Source organism: Chroicocephalus ridibundus, chromosome 2 (genome assembly GCF_963924245.1).
Source record: "Chroicocephalus ridibundus chromosome 2, bChrRid1.1, whole genome shotgun sequence".
NCBI lineage: Eukaryota > Metazoa > Chordata > Aves > Charadriiformes > Laridae > Chroicocephalus > Chroicocephalus ridibundus.
In genome coordinates, this window is record NC_086285.1 from 137,737,126 (window position 1) to 137,763,101 (window position 25,976).

At 40.9% G+C, this 25,976-nt stretch overlaps 1 protein-coding gene across 5 annotated transcripts in view; it reads right to left on the bottom strand.

The window, feature by feature from the left end:
- Positions 1–4,091: 4,091 nt before the first annotated feature.
- Positions 4,092–25,976, bottom strand: part of ZNF704 (zinc finger protein 704) — a 116,325-nt gene continuing 94,440 nt past the window's right edge. The window contains exons 8-11 of one of the 5 annotated variants that reach the window (XR_010070039.1): positions 23,338–23,432; positions 19,854–20,942; positions 17,429–17,876; positions 4,092–5,408 (exon numbers count right to left, since the gene is read on the bottom strand). Coding sequence is in view for 1 of the 5 variants with exons in the window: in XM_063327103.1 (XP_063183173.1) it covers positions 20,831–20,942; positions 23,338–23,432 (207 nt within the window). In the remaining 4 variants the exon portion in view is untranslated. The other 4 variants (XR_010070037.1, XR_010070036.1, XR_010070038.1 and 1 more) reach the window with 4 other exon arrangements.

Consider the following 25,976-nt stretch of genomic DNA (forward strand, 5'->3'; position numbering starts at 1 on the left):
CGGTGAGGTGTATCCTGGGGAGTAGGAAGCAGGTCAGGTGGGGTAGATATAGTTGTAACAACATGAAGGGGTTTCTAATGCAGCTGGACTTCTGAGTGGGATGAGAATGTGATTAGTCCCATCCGCCTTGTCACAGCCCTCAGGCTTTGACAGGTCACTCCTGGCAGAGCTAGTAGTACCTGCTTCCTCTGATCTTAAATGGGCTTACCGCTGAGGGACGCTATTGGAAGTATTTGGTTTTCCACTTACTGACTCATTTTCTGATCCTCTGGAGGCTAAATAGAATGGGTGAATTGATTTGAGCAGTACGCACAAGCGCTTAGAGGAGTGAATAATGGAGATGTAGAGCATATATGCCTCACTGTGACAGTTGTTGTGTTATACCATGCTGGTGGGAAACAGGGCAACAAGAAAGAGATCAGAAGTGAGACAGGAGACTTGGCTTCTGCAGATTAATTAATCAAATGCTCTCAACCACAAGTAACGAGAGGGGGATGCTCCATGCTTTGTACGTAATTAAATATTTTGGTATTTGTGATAAAATGATACAAACACAGCTCTGATCTGCAAGGATCAATGGTGAGATTTCTGTTACTCTAGTGCTTCCCAGCTAAAGCTGTTCCTAAAGCTTTGTGAAGAATTTAGATAAATCCTTCTCAAAATTGAGAACTGTTTTTAATCTGATAGATTTGCCATGTTTCAGTGTTGTGTAAGATGTAGGATTTTGTGTGCTCAAGAGTTAAAAATGACAATTTAAAGGGGGTGTGTCTGTGCCCTCTGGGATGTGTTCTTCGAGTTCCCGGTCTGGGTCTGGAGGACCAGCCTCCTGGTATTTCTCCAGCATCGCCGTGGTGGTGACTTTTTCCGACTATTTTTGGCCACTGCAGATTCATTGCGTACCACAAGAGGTCAGCACTGGATAAGGCTGCACTTCCAGTGGATGGTCTTAACAAATTTTCAGCTGTCGAGAATGCGCAGTTACCACCTGTTTCAATAAAACTGGTGAGCGCTGAGTTCCTTTCAGTGACAGTTTTATGTAATACAGGTTTAGCTTGCACATACGTTTAATCTCATCTCTCCTAAAAATAATTGTTTTCTGGTTATTTTCCCTTTTTATGCATGTTCTTATTTTGAAAACTAATTTTGTGAAAGGGGTCTCTGAACGATATATATACACACGCACAGTTCCCCCCCACTTTGCACACATGCATGTATATTATTCTACATATATTCTATATATTATAATACATATTTTAAAAATGCTGCTTATAGTATTATGAAGGAAAGCTAAAAAGCCTGCAAAGCTAACAGTTAAAAAGTCTGTGAAGGAAGAGTAAGTGCTTCCAGCCAAAAGGGAATGTTCACGTATTACTGAAAAAACAATGAAGTTAGTTAAAGTTTGGTGGACCAGTGATCCTCAGAGTCAGATTGAGACACTTGTAGCTATGCCATAAGGCTGGTTAAAAACAAGCTTGGTCATTTAACCAGTCCTTGGTATTGGTTCCTCCCTGTCCATAAGACTTTTTGTTGTTTTTACAACCTGACAAAAAATCAATGTAGTCTTGTTTCACAGCAAGATGCTGTACTGCAGTAACTCCAAGGTAAAGCTGAGAAAAAGAGTAACAAGAAATTTGCTTCTCATTTGCCTTGCACTGAAATAAATGTGTTTGAAAACTCTTCTCCTTTCCCAAAAAATGTAAAAGAAAGAAAACCTGCATCTGTTTGTAGTGGTATCATCTGCGAATAAAGCAGGAAAATATAATTCAGGAAGGTGCAGATTCTTTCTCCCTCTCTCTCTCTCTGCTCTCCAAAGCTAAACTTAGAACATAAATCTTAGCATAATGTTTGCTTTTTATTTTGTTAGCCAAAAAGAGAAATGTAACTTAGTCTTCAAACCAGTATGGCAATTTTTATAAACTAAATATTTTTCTTGGCATCATAAAAAAAGAGTGGATGGGAGAGAGAGAAAAAAATTGGCAGTTTAAGAAAATAAACTAGAAAATAATGTGTTCAATTAAGGGGCACCAAAATAATGTTAGTGTTCTCTAAGTGGTATTTCATTGCTAAAAAGTTGCTTTTGGTGCAGCGGGTTTACACTAGGACCTCACAGAAGATTACAACATAATGATTTTGTAACCCCACATTTGGAAATCAGGTCTCAAAGGTACTGACATTAAAAAAAAAGACTATAGCAACATTTGAAGTACAAAATCATAGAATCATAGAATGGTTTGGGTTAGAAGGGACCTTAAATCTAGTTCCCACCCCCCTGCCATGGGCAGGGACCCCTCCCACTGGACCAGGCTGCTCAAAGCCCCATCCAGCCTGGCCTTGAACACTTCCAGGGATGGGGCATCAACAACTTCTCTGGGCAACCTGTTCCAGTGCCTCACCGCCCTCATAGTGAAATATTGCTTCCTGATATCTCATCTAAGTCTTCCCTCTTCCAGTTTGAAGCCATTACCCCTTGTCCTATCACCACATGCCCTTGTAAAAAGTCCCTCTCCAGCTTTCTTGTAGGCCCCTTTCAAAATGTACAGGCTATTTCAACAAAAATTGTTTTCTTGCAGCCAAGAGTATTTGAAGCTCAAATTTGAATTTAGTGAATTATTTTAGCTAAAAGAAATGAGGTTAGAGGAAGTTATTGTTGCAGACAGAGAAGTAATCATTATGTCTCAAAATTTTCTAAATGAGGTACATTAGGATGTGAAATATTTCTAAACCAAACACACCTAAGGTCATGTTCAGAACTGTCTCAAAAAGAGACAAAGCCTATATGGGAGGGGAGATAAGGGAATGTAGGTATGGAATATTGGGCTAAAATGCAGTCCCTTTTCTTTAATGTACAGAAGTAGAAAACATTGTTTGCATAAAGAGAACTGTAACGGTCTGTGTGCTTGTCTTCAGAAACATCAATTACAGCAGAGATTATTATCTCTTAAAGTGGCATTTAATTAGTGGAATTTTATCTGAAATACCACTAAAACACTTCCTTGCCAATGATGTCAAATCCCTTCCTTTTTATATCTAGAGGAATCAGTCGTAGGATTAACTACTCTAATGATACAAGTCAGACAGCTTTGGGTACCTGCCCAGCAGGAGTGGGGCTACGAAGTCAACAGACTCCTCCAACAGAAGCTACAAAGAGCATCCCTCACTCCAGCAGTGCCCGGTATCTGCGGGATTAAATGCATGTTCAGGAAGGGACCCTTTGGAGAAGCCTGACTGTTAGTGATGATACATGTTTGTTGGGCAGCAGGGCAGGGTCTCCTTGCCTGAGCTGTTTTGCCTCTGGCTTAGAGAACAGATGAGTTGAGAGATCTTCTTTACTAGAGATGGATGACCGAGTATGCATGTGTGTGGTGAGGTGTTGCTTGAAGGGAGGAAAATGCGAACCGAAGAAGAGTGATTAAACTGCTCATTAAATTTAATAGCCTTGCTATTTATACTGGAGGTGGCTTTGCAGCAGTGGGTAGGAATGCATTAGCCAAAAGAAAATCTAAATATGACCTAACAAAGCTAGAAGGGGATCTGAGAACTTGGACAGAAATGGTACTAGTTTATAATTTTCCCTTTTTTTTTTTTTTTTTTTTTTCTTCAACAAGGTACTCCCTGTTTCACGAATATCTCTCCAACTTGCATGGTAAAGCTTCATTAGCTTTACCATGAGAAAGGCATATCCAAACGAAGCTTTGCTATCATCAGGAGTGTTCCTAGTTGTGAACAGGGAGGCTACTCCTCCACTGCCAGGCAAGAGCAGGATAGGAAAAGTGTTGGGAGCTTAATGCATCAGGAAGACCAGTTTTATAGCATGAGCCTGGAAGTGGGAAACCATACAGTCACTAGCTAAAGGCTGCACTTAAAATTCACAGGGCCCAAACATAAAATTCAAGGGCTGCATTCCTGTCCTGGGTGTCTTAGCTCACGTTATGGTGTCTAAATACCTGCCTTCTGATCAAAGGGAAGGAATTCAGTCCTGTTTGTAATGAAGTCAATGCAAAGGCTGTCCTTGACTCGTGTCGGTCCTTGGTTGATGGACTGACATTCACAGCTGTAAAAGAACTAAAGTTCACATAAACAAGCAGCAAAAGTTATACACAAGGGTTTTATTACATGAATAATTTGACATACTCCACGGTAGTCAGATACAAGTGCATTTAATTAATGTTTTGTGGACATCGTAACAGTCGGAATATTTCAGCTGAACAGTCAGTATTTGGCTGAATGGCCAGTGCAATTCATGACATAACCATAAACAGGAAGTTACAGGTCTACAATGAGGTTAGACTAGATAGCAACAGCATATTTATTGTAACATCAAAGCATTACAAAGTATGAAAGCCCAATATTTCAACTATCTCTAAAATGGTATTTGTACAAACCTGTCATAGATACCTAAATGTAAGGATTCTTCGCATCAGTAATGGATCATGACTTTCTCTATTTTTTGGAAGTTATTTCAATATTCAAAACTATTTGGGGCAACAAGAAGAAATGTAAACAGATGATGGTCCTTTGAAAGTCCCTTCTGAGAAAATACATTGTGTGCCACAGGAAAAGTGCATTCTAACTGGTGTGTCTGCTATGGCCAGTTTGACTCAAATTCACATAGCACCAGGTATTTATCCATTTCTGCAGTAAAAAGTTAGAAAATCTTTGTATTAACTCAGAAAAGAGAAAACAAAGTCAAAAGTTTTTTTCTTCTTCTTTCTTTAGAGGAACAACAATTAAATAAAAAAAAAACCCACCCCACATTTGAACAGTTACCTCTTACGTACAAAGGAATCAACAGCTAGCAAAGCGCATAGCCAGTGAACAGTCTTTATTATTTTTTTCTTCAGGTTCATGTACCTGAATATATGAGTTTATTTACAAGTGGACAGGTATCCACAGAAGTAATAATCAGAATACTTCTATTTGGCTAAAAGTTGTATAAAAAAAGACAAAACACTTTTTTCAAATACTTTCCAAATATATATATATTAAAAGTATTCAGTATTTCCATTAGTGCCAGAGTTGGAAGCTCTTTCTCATTTTAAAAAGTTAACTTTGTGATAGTAAGTGACAGCAAAGGACTGACGGTTGCAGTCAGAGCTTTGATTTGCGGGACTGCAGCTGGAGCTACACCAGGCCCCCGGGACAGTTGCAGATTGCAGAGAAATGTGGTAGTGTCTTTCTGTTGCTGTAACAGGCCACATCCAAGTAATGGAGATCTGCCAGCTCCAGAGAGCCTCCCCTTCCGCACCGAGCATCCCTACGGCTACCTCTGCGTAACCCTCCTGGGGACAGGTCCTCTGCTGATACACATGGTCACCGCTGTGGGAGATATGGCAGCCGATAACCACTGAAGACCTGCCCTCAACCTTTTTTTCAAGTCATCGGGTTCTGTGGATCACGTTGAAGAGACCCTGGTAAGGAATATGTTCTTCTATTGAGCAACATACAAAAAGCATTGCATCTTTTTTAAAAGGACAGTGTTTAAAAAAAACCAAACAACAAACAACCCAAAAAACTCAGAAGTAGTGGAAATATTCTTTATGCAAATGGATAACTAGCATGGGCAGGTAGCTCAATAAATGGGAAAACATAATTTCCACACTAATTCTTGTAAAGAATATAAAACCAAAGGCCTTAGCCCATCAAATACAAATACAGACTGTAAAAATATTTTTCAATTAAATATAATCTAAATGAGTGCACACCTCTGGATAGATAAGAATACTACTGCCTTCATACTGGTAACAAATATTTAAATAGTTTGCATATAAACAAGATCTTTTTTTGTTGTTGAGTCCAGGCTTGCTTTACTCTAAAGCAAGGATATTCTTAATGCTTTTTTTTTTGTGTGTCTTTCTTGCTGTAGAATAAACTGTAAGAAATACATTTCATTCATTGCCCAGACTGGGCTGATGTATACTACAGCAACAACCCAAAACTGAAGTAAGAATGTTGCATGCAATACCTTTTTCCTTTATTTAATTACACCAGCAACAAGAACAAGTCAAGTCATTCATTTTTCATCTTTCCTACTCCCTTCCAACAGATGGCACACAAAAAACAAGGTCTGATCCTTTGCCTCTTACACACCCCAGCCCTGAAGTCCAGTCAATGATTAGGATGGAGGACCGAGAGTTTTGAGCAATGTATCATCTGGGGCAACAGGTCTCAACTGTGAGACCACAAACCCCAAGAAGCCATCCCTGCTCCCTCAGCGGTGTGCTGCAGAGTGCCGTGGAGAAGTGGTGGTAAGAACGAAATGGGGCTGGTAGGGTGGCTGAAAACTCCCACGAGAGGGAGGATTATGTCTGCAAACCAAATTCGTAGTGGCCTCCTCTTGGCATCTAGTGTTGCTGCAAACTCCTACTGACCCCATGTGAGAGAGCAGCTGCTGGTCCCCCTCCGCTGCCCAAGCGTGCAAGACGCTGAGCAAATGTGCAAGAGGTGCCGGGGCTGGAGCAGCAGCAGCCATGGCTGAGCGAGCACGGTACGACATCTCTCTGCTTGGCCACACTGCGCCCGGGAGTCCAAACTGGTCCCCCAGAGCGTGCCAGGTCCCTGCCTTGGCCACAGGCCACCAGACACTCTGCTCCTGGGGCCTTGCATCTCAGCACTCCTCCGTCTTGCGTCTCGGGTTTTTGGAGAACAGAAACAAGACAGGAGGCAAATACATGCTAAAGGAGATGGGAGAAGCTTCAGCTCCTGAAGTCTGGGGGTTGCTAACCTAGGGGAAAAGGTTGAATTGATTCAAGATACAGTATGCAGCTGTACGAAAATGCATAGTTTGTACGTATACATTCATTTACAAAGATCAAAGGAAAGTTCTTTGCTATGTAGTTTAATCACCACCTGCTTTCAACAAAAACACAACCTGACAAAGCTCCAGGAGAGCAGTTAAACACACAGCTTGTGAGTTAATGGTAGCTGAATGGCATTTCCCAAATAATTAGCTTCTTTTTCTTCTTGCTTTTTGGAGATAATTTTAAGTAGTTTTTCATTCAAAGACTGTTGTTTTTGAAATAACATGTCATAGATTTTGGGATTTTGAGAGATTCCAATTCAACCGTGGTCCTCTGAGTATTGGTACACCCTGCTCTGAGGTTTATTTACAAGTATAAGCCCTGTAAGATAAACAAGCAAACCAACAGAAATCTGGTTTTAACTATGGTGTGAGAGTTAGATTAAAATGTGATTCTTCTAAAATGCTGAAATTATAGTTCAGTAGCGAGTAGTGCTTTTTTGCTTTTTTGGCAATAGCTGAGCTAGTATTTTGAAAATTCTACGAGTTTGCTCACTTTTGCTTTTATTTCAGTTAACACTTTGGAACCTAGCTGCTTCCCATGAGGAATGTCTATTGTCGTGAGCATCCCTGAATGAACAACAGCAATGTACTAGGCAGGATGGGCTTAAAGACAAGGAGAAAAACCTTGGTTTAAATGATTTATTTTAATCTAGTTTTCCATTTGTGCTTTTTCTGAAGAAAAATTGCTTTCTCACTTGTGATACTTAATAAAACACAGTAGTTTGCTACTAAATGGAACTTTAACAAAGATCACTCCTTTTTACTAATCAAGATGTTCTATAAATATTTAATTCAGCGATGAATTTACTTTGTTCATGATACTTCACCTTCATGTTTCTTCATTAATTTTTACTTACGGGAAAAAAAGGGTTAATGCAGTTGTTTGTTAGATTACTTAGATTCTTCCTTGCAATGTTTATTCAATCATATCTATGAAAATTGCACAAAAGCAGGCTCGAAACTAGAAAAAATATAATAATCAGATAATCACAATTCACAAGGAGGAGGGTAAATTTATCAAAGCATATTTTGCAATCTAAGTGAAGAAACATTGCCTGTAGTTAGTGAACTGATAATTCACTGGGAAACGAAAATCAGAAAATATTTTTCTCCATACAAACAATGAATATTAAAAGTGCAAGAGGATGACATTTGCTCATTCTAAAATCCAGAAACAAAGTATTCATTACCTGAATTACTTGAATAACTTGAGGAAAAAGCGTTCCTTCTCAATTTTTAGAACAAGTTACTCCGTCCAAAGCTGGTTTAGTGCATTAACAAACTCAGGAGCTAGTGCTTAGCAAATTAGTAATTCAGTAGTCTTTCTTTTAAGTTTCAAGTGCAAGCACATATTTCTTAGTATTTATCTCAATTCTTTTCCTTGACTTTCAGGCATTAATATACACATTGCTAATTTTGCAGGTATTTTTAATTTAAGAAGAAGATTTGAAACGTTTGGAGCATCATGACTTGCACTGAGAATGACTCCCTACGTGTCTGAAGTTTACTGGAAGTGCTCTTGGTTCAGCAGGCAGAATCGACTCAGATGCAAACACAAAGCTTTTAACACTTTTTTTCATATAAAGTAACAGCAGAATTCTTAGAGGAATTCTGGAGAGCCCAAGTCTGTATGTTTTTTATATAAGACTAAAACATTTTCAGTGGCAATAGACTGCAGAGGCGTTTTGATGCGTTATGGCCAAGGTCCTCTAATTCTGGAGTTCTCCCCAGCTGCCAGCGCCACAGGGACACAATGAGAGTTCAACGAAGGTCTGCATGGTGACATTTTATTGTTCCGTGGAATTTTTCTCTTAAGAACAAGCAAAGAAAAAGCACCTACTTCTAATAAGAAACAGGTTTTGCAATGTGTGAGTCACTGGTGGTGTGGAAATACCTTATCTAAATCTGCTGTGCTGGCCCACAGATTGCCCCCAGAGGGCAGAATTAAATCAGATTGCAAACGAGTACTGTCTACATGCAAAAGTCTTCTCTTTTATGCTTTCCTTCAATCATACATGAAAAGAGAAAACTAGCCAGGCAACAGCGCTGTTATTGGTGCTGCCTGACAGACTGCCACCTTGGAGTAGGCCTGTTAACTGCTCTTGCTCCTCAGCCAAATGCAAATTGTGTTTTCAGAGACACCCTGTGCTGAGTGCAAAGGTTTTAAACTTAGTTTTTTCACAGTTGCAAGACCTGAGAAGCGCTGTGCAGCACTCATTTCTGGTAGGAGGTGTAGGTAACATTAATCTGTGCTTTCTCTTCAGCACAGGTATCATGGTGCTCACCAAGGTTAAGCACACAGCTTGCATGCCACTGGCAGTGCACTTGCCACGCTCCAGGGACTCCTCTTAGTCCCTGAAAGGGCACAACAGCTTTACAGTGTGCAGAAATACCTGGATCCTGCACGTCTTTTGTAGGCGAAACTGAAGCTCGATTAAAAATAAGATGATACATTTGCAACTCAAGGTGAGACTGTACTCATGCTATTGGAGCAGCAGCTACCTTTTACTTTCACCTATGGATGTAGAAATGAAAAAGCAGAATGTCTGAACGTCTCTTAAAAGGAACTGGGGACTCTGGGATGACAAACCAGGGATTTCACACTGCCGTGTCAAGGACTTCAGAGCTGTGCGTGGTCTGTGCACGCACGCGCTCATCAGCCTGGCAGAGGGGAGCCCAGGAAGGACTCACCCAGGGAAGAAAATGAGAGCATCGCTGTCTTGCTCTCTCACCCCTTTTTACTGCCGTGTGCTTTGTTGTCCAGTCACTGCAGACTTCCACTTTTCTAGGTGTGATTTGGAATAAAGAGTTTGGACAAAGTAAAAGTAAAAAAGGTCTTTATTTTTCAATATACTCCATAAAATTAGAAGGGATTCTGTGCTGGGGCAGAGTAGCTGTTCTTTGTTTGAAGTGTTGAAACGGGCATCTAAAAATTCTTAAGCTAAATTACATCCAAGGGTATTAGGGCTGTAAAACCAGAGGGAAGATGAGTTCTTCATTAGCTCATTTAGGAACAAGAAGATTGTCTTTGGGACACTAGTTCCCAATATTAGAGGGGAAAAAACAAATGGAAATACTGTTGTCAACCTGAAGTGGGCCTGTAAGTGTAAGAGTTTGGAGAGCTACTGTGTAAAGCAAGAAAATGCAAACTCACGTACAGCTTCTGGTGGTGTCGCCCCTCCAGAGATGAGGAGCTTCTCAGACTATACAGCATTGCATTAGCGTACTGAAAAATTATCTCTTTGGTAATTAAGTTTAACCGATTTCAACTCTTCTGTGAGCTCTCTTCATCTTAACCCTGCTTACTAAATAGTTTTATACTTCTTTAAACTAGATTAGGGTAATTTTTTAAGACCCATATCAATTAAACTAATGCAGGTTTTGCATATAAGCAAACACAATGTCTTGAACTTTGTCTCCTGCATATTCATATTCCATTTTAAAACCATGCTATCCATTAATGTATCGAATTTACCAAATGGTAAATCATTTCAGAAGCTATATTTTTCAACGTATCATTAAAAATGTCTCTAACTTAAATAGGTTTTTTTGCTGTATTTTATGGACCTTGTATTTTTATAAAACATCTCAGTTTCACGGTAAATTTCTAGTTAAAACTAGATCAACACAACCTTTATTGTTTAGTACATCAAAAATACATGGCCCAACAAGTAAAGAAATAGATAAAGTGCAATGCAGAGCAAATTAAAGCTCAGTAATTTTACAATGAGTGAAAGAGAAAATGCTCTGGTTCTAAAAATAGTAACTCAGAAAAAATGTTTTTAAAAAAGAACTTAAATTTACTTTACATTCTCCAAAACAATATTTGATAGGAAACAAAGGAAGAACAATATATTTGGGCAGATATTTCCCTTTTGTGACTGAAGCGAGACAAAAGGATGCATGGATCTAACTACTGCAGTCTCATGCAAGCAGAGCGTATTAGAAATCCCATATTCATAAACAGTGGTCAACGGGGCTTTTGTTTTGCTACAGCTGCTTAACTTGTGCTAAATTCACCACCTTCTGTGATGGATATACTTTCCTTAGATGAAATAATATATGAGTAGCAGATTACAAGAAAACATAATTGCTTTTTTTTTCAAAGAGTTTAAAAAAAACATAGTGCAATTGACGCTTACAGTTATCTTCCTACATGAACCTTTACCTTTTCCTTAGCGTTCCCATTCTTATTACACTGTTGCTGTAATAAAAAGAGACTGAAAAACTGCACTAGCAAAGCAGCCGAGGATCTCTCCTCTTTGCTGCCATGTCTGGATAAGAAGTACACCCTGGTTTTCTGTGGCCCAGAGATCTCATACAGAGGTCACATCTCCCCACCCCCCAATAAACCTTGCCTGGCCTGAGATTATCCTGAGAAACATCAGACGGGCTCCAGGACGCCCCTGGGGTCAGGGGAGGAGCAAGGTCCAATACGGTTCCTTTTTATGCCCCTTAACTCCTCCATTATCTGCTTAGCAAAACCGTGGTACAGTTAAGATGCAATCTTAAGACTCATTGCACGTAGGATTACTGATCTAAATCCTCTTTTTTCCCTTACAGATCCCATTTCATATCAAAATCAATGCTGTTTTAATGGTATTCTAGCAGTGCTAAGCAACCAGCCATTAGCGGAGCTCTCCTGAACTGGCTGCTGTAGGAGTATGTGCAACTCCAGGCCCTTAATGAGACTCCAGCCAAGCCAGGGTGGGATAAAGGCAGTATTATCATGCCTGCCACATGAAGAACAGAGGTATGAACTCAGCAAGCCATAAAATGACCTAGCTTTTAGGCATTTTATATAGACCTGCACTTTTAGGAGTGGTTCACGCCAGCATAACCCAGGATGTTTCTCTCTAGAAGTGTCTCTGCCAGGGGGTAGGCACAGCTCTTTTAACAGCAGCTCAAGCTTATGCCAACTTAACCTGAACTACAGCGTTAGGTGAAATGTAGAGATCTAAATCTAAAATAATATTCCCAAAACCTCATGCCTAACAAAGATAACATCTGGTTCCTTGCAAATGCAGAGGTGGCTGGTGCTGTGTTAGAAATGCCACTGGAAAGTGATGGGGCTAATAAATCACTCACTCAGCAAGTGGAAGAGTTGGGAAAGAGTTGGAAAGAGTCTCCTTTACCTGGGGGTCAAACTCACATTGGCCTGGTTTTAGGGCTCTTTGCTGGTTCCAGCAAGTCTTGGGAAAAGGACAGAGTTAAGGTTACAGGGCTCCAGAAGAGCCCAGACAGGAGCATGCTCCCACCGGCTAGTCAGGGAGCTGCAGCATGGCTCTGGAAGGAGGGAAACCACCACTTCTGATTTCAGCTCCGACAATACTGTAATTTAGTCAGTGACCTTCCGTATCACAAAAGTTCTCCAACAGTTTTATTTTAATCTCTGAAAGAAAGAATATTCTTCAAGAGAGCATTCTGTACTGTGGGTCGTGCGTGAATGCAGATAACCACCTCCCTCAAGCTGGACACAAGTAGTAGAGCACTTGCTCCAGCACTTGCTGACAGCACATGGGCTACGGTGGTGACTCCCTTCACAGCAGGTTGGCTCTCCTGGATCCCATTCTGAAACCTCCTCCTGTAGGATGGATTACATACAGGCTGAATACCGTGTGCTTAACAGCTCTTAAATCTGTCACTAGGTGACACATCCAAAGTACTGCCACTTTGGTATTACTGGAAACTGAGCCAACATCTTCCAACAGCCACGCAAGTGTGCCTAGGTACATATCCATCCCTCTCGCAAAATCTAAGAGCAAAATTCTCGAGCACTCAGAAAATGAGATTCACAATTTCACACTCCCAATTACAGTGGAAATAGTGACACAGAGGAAACCCCAATGCCTTCGTTCTACAACCGTGTGAGCAGTCCTAATCAATGCACTTAGTCGCGGGAATAATTGCAAGTCTCCTGAGAAAACCTGTAATGCTTCAAGGGCTCAGCTAGGTACAATGCTATCTGCATTGTGCTCTTAACTGTGTAACAAGATTTTTTATCAGGCTTGCAATTTATAAAAAAAATCAAACCAAAACACTTCTGTAATTTTCTGCTTAAGACTGGTTTCCTCTTATTGGGATCCAATTCTGAGCGATTTTATTCCAGGTCTTACCTGGCTGGCTCAAGCATGAACCCTCCACGTAAGCTGGAGCAGATCATGTTGTATGATCTCACTCAAGACTGTACAGTATGATGAAGAAATCTCTCAATTTTAAAAGTTATTTTCAAAAGAATACAATTTTCAAGCCAAGTATTGATAATTTAGGAATGTCCTCACAATCAGAATACAAACAAATAAAACCCAATAATAAAATGCAAGAGACAAACAAACATCGAACACTGAAGTAGGCATTTTCATGATACCACGGGAAATTTCAGACTAAACTATCTCTGTAACCAAGGGCAAGACAATTTTTTTTTTCTTTCAGTAAGCCTGAATTTGTAACTGTTACTGTGTTACTTCTGCCATGTAAAACAACATACCACTGTTCACTATTCTACGTGATTTACAGTTCCTCCTTCTTCTCTTTTTGGTTCTTAGGAAATCCCAAATCCTGTTTCATAATGTACAATAAAATGGTTATAAAATTATACCGACGTTATCATTTCAGAGAGGTAATAAGATCCCAGTGCTATCAAAGTCAGTTTTAAAAGAGTGCACATTTTGCAGTGATGTACAAACACACACTACTTGTTTCCGTAATTTAGCCCTTTGTAAGTATTGCACCTTGTTAATAAGGCTACTGTCTATTTTCTTTTAACACTAAAAATCACATATAGACAACATCACTTGTGGCTTAAAAGCACAGTATTCTGAAAGTTCTCAGGTAAACTTATTTATTTCCTTGCATACTCAGAGCTCGTATGCCTCCAGTTGCCTGGAGGAGTGTCGAGTGTACAGGGCATACAGACAGAACTATATAAATGTATATAATGTGACCTGCTTGTCATGCATTTTTTTTTTCTGATGCGCTCAAATAAGTTCCTTTGCGCGTGATGGCAAATGGACACCTTTTACCAACCTAAGCAATGCTTTCACATGCTGAAATGTACAGTTCAACTTGTCGTCTTTCTCACTTTCCCTTTGCAATGCAAAAAATAATTAAAAAAAAAAAAGGATTTTCTAAATCTGCCTGGTCTTCTAAATACAAGATAAATTGCATAAAATCAGAAGAAGACAGATTGTCTTACAAAGTGCATATTTCAAACAAAGCCGTAAGAGTGTCTGCTCTTGCCAAGGCCTGATTTCAGAGGAGCATAAAAATCCATGCCTAACTTTAGAAACATGGATAGTTTCAGCAACAAACTCTGCAAGTGAAGTTAAAACACCTATTTGAGTGCTCTGATGAGTCCAAGCCTACATTTTGTTGTGGAATACCAGTGGTTCTACCTCTGTGCAGCCAGACCTGCGAATTTACAGATTATGTGCACCTCTCCACTGAAGGATGTGGTGGCATCACTCTACGAATTAATTACTACAGTTAAATGCTGATACTAAAACTTCTGATGCCAGGTGCTATTTACATTTTTAGGTCCTAATATTGAAGGTTGTGATTTTTATTCACTACAGTATAAATATTTGGGAATTTGCAGAATGGATTCCCTAGACATAGGAAAAATTATTATGGACCAAGAATAATTTCTTTGCATACGAAAAAAAAAAAGAAAAATTTGAGAATTTGCATATGTATTTCTTCATAATACTACTTAACATGGTTCAATAAAACCTTGGGTTTACTGAAGCTGATACCTTTGCAGATATGAAAAAAAAAGTGGTGGGATGTTTTCTTTTAATTTCATGTAGACTTTTTGCACTTTGCAAAGTGGAGTACTCAACACCGCCAGAATACCACGCTAACGTATTATTTTTTTGCTTGCTGGAGTAATTTGTTAAGGAAACAATCCAATTAGAGACAAAGTATGCTTCTACCAAGCAATTATATGAACAAGAAGCCTTTATATTTACAGTAGATCCTGAAAAGATTTATACAAATGTATGGATTTATATTGTAATTAGTTTACGGTTCAAGCTCATTTTATGTATTTTTTAATCATCTACCATCTTTTTTTTCTATTTGGAACTTTATAAGCTATAGCATTAAGTTAGACCATATTCACTAATTAGTGCTTTGTTTTAATTTTAATGACATACTGCTCTTTAAATTTTGCCCAGAATAGAAAAAAAAATAATCCCTTTCTTAGACATCTTCCGTTCAAATAAACCTGCATCCTGCCTTTACAGCCCTCTTACATTCCCTGAGGAAATTTGTATTAACTATCTTTTTTTTTTTTCTGTCTTCCCGAGGCAGTTTTTTACAGGCATTTTGGTACTTTTTGTTTATCCGACCATTGCACATCATACACTAACTGCTGCAGGGTGTAACATACTAAGATAAGGACTCCAAAGTCAAACCTGATTTTTTTAAGAGGATTGGCAAATGGTAAACACTAACATTCAAACATTTTAAAATGTTCAAGTCCATCTTTAGCATTGAATTACATCAAGAATTTGGATTTAATCTCAAAAGCCTACCGCATTTAGTGTAATCTTGTGCATACGCCCAAGTAATAGGAAAGCTGAAACAGCATTTCTACTGCTAAATTAATTTCCCTCAAGGGTATATGAGAGATCTCACATTCAGATTCAAACATAGTAGCAAAAAAAATTCTTGGTGTTAAGACGTATTAAAAAAAAGCAGAACACTGGCTTGTTACTAAATTTATCCATTCCCTTACATTCCATCAGCTAACTGGCCAAACGAATTGTTGCTGTGAGCATGAGCAAGCGCACGAGCAAACCATATTGTATTTTGCTTGGTGCCATCAGAAACAGACCGACTTCTGTTTCCAGGGTTTTTCTGGATTGCTATTAAAAATGGTCTGGGTGAAGCACAAAGAACGGGATTAGTGTTTTTCATACTGAGGAGTAAACTCAAAAAAGTTGCAAGTGGAAGATACACATTTTTTTAATCTTGCATTTGGATAGCAGCAAGAGGGAGCACGGTCAATGCGAAAGCACTGTACGCAGTCTAAGACGGAAAACCCAGCTCAAGCGGGCACTATCCACTCTAGCTGCACATTGCCGCCTTTGCAATCTTGAAGCTTTTCAAGCTCCACGCAGATGCAGACGAGGGGCCACTTACGTCTGGCAGATACAGAATGTATTTAAACCCTCAGCTTGATTAATTTTTGCTCATGACTTACTTTCTAGCTATTTTGCTAAAGGTGCCATAAAACTCTCCTGAACTTAGAGCAGAACAAAATCTATGCTACGATGCTTTGCATCAGCCCACAGTTATTTACCAGAAAAATCCTGATACTTAAATCCCATACTCCCTACAGGTCTCAGCTGCAGTGCTACCACCTTCCAGGAAGATTGAATAAAGTGTAAATATAAGACCAAGATGAGACTTTACAAATGTTTCCTTACCAAAATATTTCTAAGAAAAGGCGCAGCACAACTTTCTCCAACAGATGACTGGAGTTTGAACCAACAGACCTCACTGGCAACCTCTTCTGTCTCCGCACATGGCTAGCAAGCTTTCCTGTTTCTGAGATGGTGTTTCAACATATTTACAGGCAGGGGAAGAAAGAAACTGCTTTGTATTGCCACACTTCGAGCAATTGTCCTGAATTCTCAGGAGGGCCACTCTAGCTGGTCCCGGACCATGGCAAGAACTAGAAAACTATCCTGACGCACTAGATCAGAATGAAGGAAAAAATAAAGTCAGTGACAAGGACACCTGGGATGTTGCATGGAGCTGGAATCCGTTCTTCCATGCAGGTTCTACAAGAACTTCTGGCTAAAGCTTTGCCTCCTGTTGTGTTGCCTACCTAGTCGTTACCTTAAAAAATGAAGGGGAGAAAGAATGAACAAAGTGACACTGGTGAGAGTAAATGGGTGCAAGGAATCTGTAGCTCATTAGAGAGCCAACGTTCATACCAACCTAATGATTCGGAAAAAGTAATTCAACAGACAGGCATTCTGCTAAGCTCAATCACACAAGCAGGGCTTACAGGTCTGGCTTAGACGACAATGGGTACCTGCTAGGTGACAACTGGTATTGGTTAAAAGTAAGTGTAAACCTGCAAATTGGAATGGCAGAGTTTTTGCTCACTTTGCATCTTGTGTATCCTGTTACATTTGTGCAAGGCACTAGAGAATCAGGCACATTGTTTTGGGCGGAAAGCATTGTACAACTAAGATGGTCCGAGTTTCTCACATCCAATAGCTTCATACAGGAGCAGCTGGAGCACAGCCACATTTTAAAAATTGCCAATAAAGTTTCCCACTTCTAAAATTATCTCCTTTTCCAGATCTTTTGGGGGATGGGGAAGTGGGAAATAGCTTTGCTATAGCAAGAAAACTCCTGAAGAAAAATATTTGGGATCTATACAGTTTATCTCCACTCTGATGCTTATGCTGGCAATTTCTGTTACCAGCATCAATACTAATAAGTGGTTAAACCCAATAAAATAGATCCTTCCATTTTTATATCTTGAGGGGAAGCTCTGGCTCTTGACATACATGAACCCACGTCCAAATCCCAGTAGCATATAGAGACCGCGTGATAGTTCAGGCCATTCTTTCTGACTTCACCAGGAGGTCAGAGACAATGACCTACCTCCCACAGAGACACTGAAAATAGGGGGAATGGCACGTTCGATGATGATAAATGACCAAAGCATTCAGGCCAGCTCTTCCTTGGGAAAACAAAGAAATCTGACTCTTTTGGAGAGGCTGGTGCAGAAGCCTGAGATGAATCGGACGTTAGGAGGACAGCGATGCAGCTTAAAGCAACACTGAAGCAAGAGACTGAAAAGTGGAAGAGGTTATTCCAGATTCCGCTCGGTTCTGCCAGCACGGGAAAGGCTTTGCTGACATTTCTGTTCGTGCTGGGTGTGACAGGAGGCCGAAAGGGACCTCGGCGGGCGCCGAAATGCTCGTGCCACGTGAAGTATTCAGAGTCCAAAGCACAAAGCGACAAGTGAACGCTTCACGCAGGTCCAGCCGGCCGTGCCTTCTCGCTGTCGCTGGCCACGGACGAGACACGGTAACTCGGGGAGTGCCTGCTTTTGAATCAAAATGCCACAGCCGTAAGATGCAAAACTGATTTAATATAAACTGCTGATTAAAGTTGTGTAAAAAATACTGGTAATTTAGCTTTGTCCTGGCAGGATTTATCAGCTGTCTTCTGTCCTCTGTTTTGTTAACACCAACTTTCTAGCCCATTTTGATGATTTGTGGCTTTTTGTGCCGCTACGAAATCTGTATCAAATTTTTACCAGAGGGCAATCTGGTCTGGCAACAAAACCATTCTTCTGTGCAGAAGTTTATAAAGAATAATCTTATTACAATAATTCGTAAAGTGCCCTCAGGAAAGGTGCTCACAATGCCATGACATTATAGAAACAATATACAATCTGATACATAATTTTCAAAAAAATCCTCCAAAGCAAATAGGGAAAATATAAAAGGAGGGAACAACAAATACGTAGGCAAATACTGTCAGACTAACAATAGTCAAATTAATTATGGAACGCTTTATAGTTAGTCCTGGAGTGCTTGTAAAAATGGAGGGGCAAATTGGCAGGAGTATCTTGGAGAAGTCCCAAATTTTCTAAGTTCTACCAAAGTAACTATACTGTCAGCAAGCTCAGTGTTCGAAGATGAAAGACTGTGAATTACTAGGAGGTATGTTACTACGGAAATTGAATAAAATACAACATCCAAAGAAAACCCACGACCCACATTTTACTAAGAGGAAAGACAATAAACCAGTGGCTATGTATATCCACTGACCTTTAGTGTCTTGTTTTACATTTATAAAGAAAACAGTCTTTCTCCTCCTCTCTCTGTTGATCCCAGATTTTTATATATATATAAAACTATATAATATAGTTTTTTATATATATAAAAAAATACTCATACACACACATGTGTATCTATATCTCAGGGTCTTACTAGATTTCAGAGTCTATTTTTCTTTTTTTTTTTTTTTTAAATGACTTAGGAACGTAATTGGGCAAAAAATAATCAAGTAATTGCGTGCATGCAAGCATGTCTTGCCACTTGTGCATGTAAATTACACAATTTGTAAACAACTGCAGAAATAGCATGCTCAAATTAGGCACCTGATTGCCCAATTAACTTGTTCAAAGAAAATCAGATGATAACCTTCGGTAGCTCCTGTTACACATTTTACTCCTCAGTACCACTTTGCTGATTTCGTAGCGTATATTCTAGATATCTGCATTGTTATTTTGTGCTTTTACATGGGCATAAGCAGCGATGCACGCTTAATAAAGCTATCAAGTGAACTTTGGGCCAGATTTCAGAAAGCTGTTTGGATACTTAGAATCCCTTATTGCAGTGCGAATGAGCTGGCTTACATAATTAAAAAAAAAAATTAATAAATCTGGTCTCATTTCAAATGGTATAAAGAAAAATAATCGAGGAATTTGTGGGCCTTCACGCCTCTATTAATAGGCGAAGTTTTGCTTCTGTCTTTGATTTTTTTTTAAGGTGTCTTGTTTTGTTTAACAGGCAAGTATTGTTTAATCATATACATTCATACCCTAATAAATCCTTACTTTATTTTTGCACTGAAATAATTGTTAATTAATGGTAATTCGATACAAGTTGAGCCAGAACACCAGCTTGCCGCATCCCGGTGTATAATTTCTAATGGACAGAGAAACTAAAGTACCCAAATCTATCCAAGTACTGCAAGTAGAGGAACTTGGCCATTTGCGTATCAAAATGAGCCAAGAAATGGACTTTTACCATAAATACGTTGCTCCTTTGCTGTTTTACTTCTTTTTCTGAGATGATGTTGTGGAAAGGGGGTATTTTCTTTTTCTCCACCAATTTTTTGCATCAAATGAATCTTAGTAACTTTAAGGGGGGGGGGGAGGTGGGGAAAGCTGAGCAGACCATTATCTTAACAACACTCTCTCAAATAAGAGAAAAGGGAGCAAGAGCAGAACTGCTGGGCTGGATCGTGTCCCTGAATAGGTTTTACATATCATCCTGGTGGCTGCATTTACCAGTTCTTTATAGGCCTCCTGCAGCAACAGACGTGCTGGTCCAACTGCTCCCTCCTCCCTCGGAAACAGGGGAGCGGTAAGAAAAGCTACTGGAGCCCCATTATATTCTTACGGGTTTCAATCAAGCATCGCTGGATTTCTTCCCTCAACTTCTTGTTGCGACTGTATCGGCTGGTGACTTTCCGTTGCTGCTTTTCTTCCTCGAGAGGATCAAAATCCAATTTGGTACTTAAATTACTTTGTTCCACTCCACCGGTCTGTGCCTGGTTTAAAAACCTTCCAGGAGCGCTGCTTGTCCTTCTTGCAAACTCAGACTTTGCTTTTCTCCTATAAACAAACCAAAGAAAATCCCAACTCCTCCCCTGGCCCCCTTTCCAAAAATATAATATAATCATGATCATTTGTATCAGGAGAATTACTTTGCAGTCTCCAGTCTTAGTACAGCTTTTGTTGAGTAAACTGTAGCTTATACGACTCAGAAGTGTTTATTAGAAAGCTTTCAAAAAGAGATCTTCGTTTCAGGAAAGGAAAAATTGTTCAGTTTAGCAAATACAGACGTTCACAGCACAGAGACTGAAATGGTTAAAAATGATCCTACGGAGCAAGTAGCTCAGAGTTAGCAAAAAAATTAACTTTTTCCTTTCTTTTACAGGAAAACACTAATAGCTGCTCTGGTTTCCATACTTAATAAGACAGAATTTTGTTGTATGTTCTTGGTTTTGCTTTTTTTTTTTTTTTCTCTATTGCTCCACACAGGTTTTGATTAGTGCTTCTCCTTGGCTAGAAGTGCTTCACTTTGAAATACAAAGCTTTTTTTTTAAAAAAAAAACCAAACAAACACCCCAAAAAACCAACAAAAAAACCCTCCCAACACCACATCACTGGAGGGGAAGTGGGAAGTGATACAGTGCAGCTGCAGCGATCTGGGTCTGCTGTTGTCCTCCCCCATCCCCAAATCCTCTGCATAATTTCAATCCTTAGTCGATGAACCTTTGGCAGGCCTTCTTCCACCGGCAGGCAGTGCACCACATATCTCTGTTCTCCATCCCATAGACCTTCCGACACTTTTTCCCCTCCCCTCTAGGCTTCCTGTCAGAGAGAAAGGGAAGCTGGTTAACGAGACGCTTTCATAGCTTTGCTTCATCACCCTAAAATCAGGACAACAATCCCAATGGAGCATAGCAGGCAGAGAACCCGCAGCGTTTCAAAGGGATTTGGGTTGTTTTTGAGTCAAGCGGGAGCTTACAAAGCAGAGACACACGGCCACGACCCCACAGCTCGGAGGGACCAGCCCATCTCCTCACCTGGCTTCTACAGCCTCTGCAGCAGCTGCTGAGCCCTCTCCTCTGCTCCAGGGCTGATCCCAGGAACATACAGCCCTGACTTCAGCCAGCGGCTAAACCCGGTCTAGATAAATGGTATTTTAGCCGCAGGAAGTGCCAAGCCGTAATGGACAGTCACAGCTATTCTACAGTGCAGTCCAGGTCACGTCAGGCAGAAAGTCCGGAAAGCATCCTGGGCTGCATCAAAAGAAGCGTGGCCAGCAGGTCGAGGGAGGTGATTCTGCCCCTCTGCTCTGCGCCGGTGAGACCCCACCTGGAGTACTGAGACCAGCTCTAGAGTCCTCCGCACAGGAAGGGCATGGACCTGTTGGAACAGGTCCAGAGGAGGGCCGTGAGGATGATCCGAGGGCTGGAGCCCCTCTCTTATGAGGACAGGCTGAGAGACTTGGGGTTGTTCAGCCTGGAGAAGAGAAGACTCTGGGGAGACCTTATAGCAGCCTTCCAGTACCTAAAGGGGGCCTACGGGAAAGCTGGGGAGGGACTCTTTATCAGGGAGTGTAGTGATAGGATGAGGGGTAACAGTTTCAAACTGAAAGAGGGGAAATTTAGATTAGCTATCAGGAAGAAATTCTTTACTGTGAGGGTGGTGAGGCTGGAACAGGTTGCCCAGGGAAGTTGTGGATGCCCCATCCCTGGAAGTGTTCAAGGCCAGGCTGGATGGGGCTTTGAGCAGCCTGGTCTAGTGGGAGGTGTCCCTGCCCAAGGCAGGGGGGTTGGAACTAGGTGATCTTTAAGGTCCCTTCCAGCCCAAACCATTCTGTGATTCTAAGTCCTCTTTGCTCGAGAGCTGTGGTACAAATATTTTGCATAGCTCTGAGCAGCGGACCTTGACTACCAGCAGGTAGCCGCTATGCAGAAGGGAAAAGCTACCGGCTCCGATGCTTTACCAGTCCTTCCTGCATGGCTTGCTCTGAGCTCACTGACTGCAAAACAACAAAAAGTGACTGAAATCAAGTTTTAACCCTTGCCCTCATCTGCAGCACGTTCATCCGTGCTCCTTCTCTGTCCTCCCCAAAGTCAGCAAGGAAAGGCAGTAGTGGCTTTAAAGCTGTAATGATTGTCATGTTTTCCATCTTATAACAACACTCAAAAGTTCACAAGCTTAGAAAATGATCAAACTGTTAAAATGGAACTTTTTTTTAATTCAACACATAGCAAGCCAGCAAACCTGAGGAGCAATACTACAACAAGTAACCCAACGCTTGCTACAGCAGTGCCCTCCGTCCTGGCATCTTTAAATTAAATAACTGTCGAGACAGAATTGCTTAATATCCATATTACATGCTGCATAGCACCCATGGGAATTGCCTGGTGATTCCTCTCTTGCGTACCTATGCATTTTTTTGATTACTGAACATTCATGAATGGACACAATCCATGAATTGGGGAGATCCTAAGTTTGGTTTGTAGCATACGCAATGATCTGAGAGTCGTGAAGAAAATGAAAAGCGTGAAATCTTCCTTTTGTCTCATTTTAGGGTACAGTCGCCTTTACGACTGTGAGAAATAAGGAGTTTCTTTACTGTAAGAAATTTAACATCACACTTTGATTTTTTAACATAACTTTTCGAACACTTTTAAAGCAGGCAATCAGCTTTAATGGAAGTGAATGTAGCTTATGTCTAGGAAGACAAGGTATAAAAAGCTTTGTTTTGATCTAGTTTATTGTAAGATGCGGTTTCTTATAATTCAGCTGAAACCAAATGGCATACCGACTGGATGGGGATGAACACTCTCGACAGCCCAGCCTTTCAGGGGAAAAAAGCAAAGCCCCGTAATGAAGGTCAGGATGCTTCAGCTGGAGCAGGGAATTTGGGCAGCGTCGCTTTATGGGGCAATTTAGATCCGCAGCTGAACTCCAGACGTGCCTGGCGTAAGGCCGGCAGTTTTGCTTCACAGCCTGCCTTTGTCATTTCGCAACAGCTCACTTTTCCCCCGGACTTTGCCTTTGATGGTAATGAAAAGCAAAATAGGTCCAGAGCCCTTACTCTGAAGCATTCTAGTAAGAAACAGCCTGACAACTGCAATCAGGGTTGGTGGTGTGTTTTTTTCTGTTCCTTTGGCCACTGACATCTTATTTACTAAATGCCCTCCGGGTCTGGAGGCTGCTGGCCTGTCAGCAGGAGCTAATGGTCCCATACCTCAAGCCAAATGCTACTCTAGGCGGTGATGAAAGAACTGTGTGGGACTGTTTCTGCTCTCCACTCCCTGCAGGACGATTATGAGTTGGTGAGACCTGTCAATACAGACAAAAAAGCTGCTTATGAAGAACATACACATACCAATGCAGTATAAACACTTTTCCCAGAAAATGCAGTTCATGACGCACGGTGGAAAGGTTATTTTATCACATACAACACAAGTAAGTTGTAGGTCTATTTAGAAAGATGACCATTTGGCATTAGGTATGTTATATTAGTTCCATTATGTTTCCCTGTACTTCCAGTCATCCAGACACAGCCAACCAGAACACAGATCAGCATCGTTTCAGGTTTTGGGAAACAGAGGAAATGCATTCATTCTTATTTAACAACTCTGAACAGCTCTTGCGAAAGCTTTCTCCAACTTAAACAGAGAAAACAACCGGAAAAATAAACTCCAGCCTGCGCTGAGATCAATACCAATAACCCCCGGTAAAATAAAGGGATTTCAAGTGTTGCTCCTGTCTGTGACACACCACTCTTTGCGGAGAGACAAAGAAGGGGCTTTGCTGCAGGACAGTTACGATGCGGCCCTCAAGGTTTTACTGGGAGCGCAGGGCGGCCCTTCTGATCAAGGCTGCTCACAAGATACACTGGATTATTGCCTTTATTCTGCACTGTAAACCTTCTCAGCAGGTGTCCTCCTTTGCAAACGTTCCCCAGTGACAGGTTTAGTTTGGTCTTCTGACTTTCCAAATAAGCCTCTTACATGAGCCTGGGGGTTGGCAACATTATTGGAGTAATCACATGGCATAAAGCTTGGTCTTAAATAATTCCTAAACTATTTACTGCTAGGGTCTTATTTGGCTCCTGAGTAAGGGCCACAACTACTTTACATCTAAAACACCAGAAAAAAATTTACAAATACTCATTTTTTGTTATGTACAGAATGTAGCAAGCTTCATTTGGGCATCTGGTGCTCGGAGTCACTGCCTCCTGCAGCCAGGGACCACAGATATTGTCATCGTTCCCTGCATTGCTACGGCTTTTCCCTCCTGCCCTTCTGAAGTCTCATAATGTCTGGCAGAACAGGAACTGAGCTGACCTGAAGAGAGTTACTGAATGTGCTTTGATTTTTGATATAAAGTCTATTTTATAGCTACTCCACAGTAGCAAAAAACTAACTAATACTGTAACGGAGTGTAGACACTCTTTCAACTTTTACTCTTGGCTGGTAACTACAGAAATTTCTGATTTAACTGCATGTGCAGCTCATGCTCTGATCAAGTTTGGCCCTTGTATGAAATATATCTCCAAAACTTGAAAGAAATTTCCTCTCTCTCTGCCTGCTTACCGTAAGTCATGATTTAAACACCCAGAGACTACCCTGGCTCCTTCTGTCCTATCACTCCATGATACTCAGGGCAGCTTGGTATCTACTACTTTTTTTCCCTATCCTTTAGCAACCACTTCCCTTGTTTTACCTACGAATGACTGAAACACTGAAGATAAAATGCAAAGCGCTAACGCTTTTCTCGCCTTTGGCATTTACCACACACTGCACGGTTTTCCAGTCACTACGGGCAACCAGCGATCTCCAGTCAATTCTGCCAGGGTTCTTACATGTTTTAAAAACCAGAAAGTTTTCATATCTACCACTACTAACTGATAACATATTCCTTAGTTATCACTGAACGGAAAAGTACTTTGATGGGCTCCTGCGTTCTAAGCAATTACCCTGATTGCTTCCCAACACAGAACGGGCTTGAGCCGTAACTGCAGCGGGCAGCCTGCGTCCCCGATCACCTTCTCGGGAGAGAGTCTCTGCACGACGGCGTCCACGACTGACAGACCGAGACAGCCAAACTGCGCCGAGGCTGAGCTTTACTGTATTTTGATACGCTCTGCAGCAGGTCTAAGCAATACCGCTTGGCTGTAACTCCTTTGTAGGCGACACTATGAGCAGATTAAGAGGAGGGTGTGAGAAGGCAATCCTTGCCCTCAGAGGCTTTTCACGTTTGAAGTGTTGTCTAACGCAGAGAATTAATGTGCAACGATAGCGTTTGTTTGAAGGGAGGACCTGGTGTTTCCAGTTACATCTCCTGGGGGAAACCGCGGAGAAGATTTGTCATCTGTAAACATCAGATTATCGAACTAAAAGATCCTCTCGCCTGTTCAGCCTTTTTGGGCCTTATGAGCAGGGAAGTAAAAATCAGTATCACACAGTGGCGATCACGCTGGCATTTATTTTATCCTACATTATATAAAAGTGGAAGTATGTGGTCATTAAGTCCTTCAGTACCTACAGATACAGACTCCACTGTTGCTCATCCCACTTGCATCATTTAATTCGTCCTCCTCGTACATGCCCATGCTGTGCCTTATTTTTTCTCCTACTTCAGCCTCAAGTGGTAGAGCAAACATGAACTTGTCCTTTCTGCTTCATGCAGAGAATCGTACCTAGCCATGACGCGTAGCTGTGCCAGCACTCGACCTTCTCTTGCACCTGCAAAGTTATCTTGGGAAAATGGTACGAAAAAGTGTATTTCCCATCTACCTTGGGAATCTAACTCATGCACGATTCAGAGCACAAAGTGTAAGGACTTTGGAAGTTCCTCTAATTCTCCTCATTCATGACT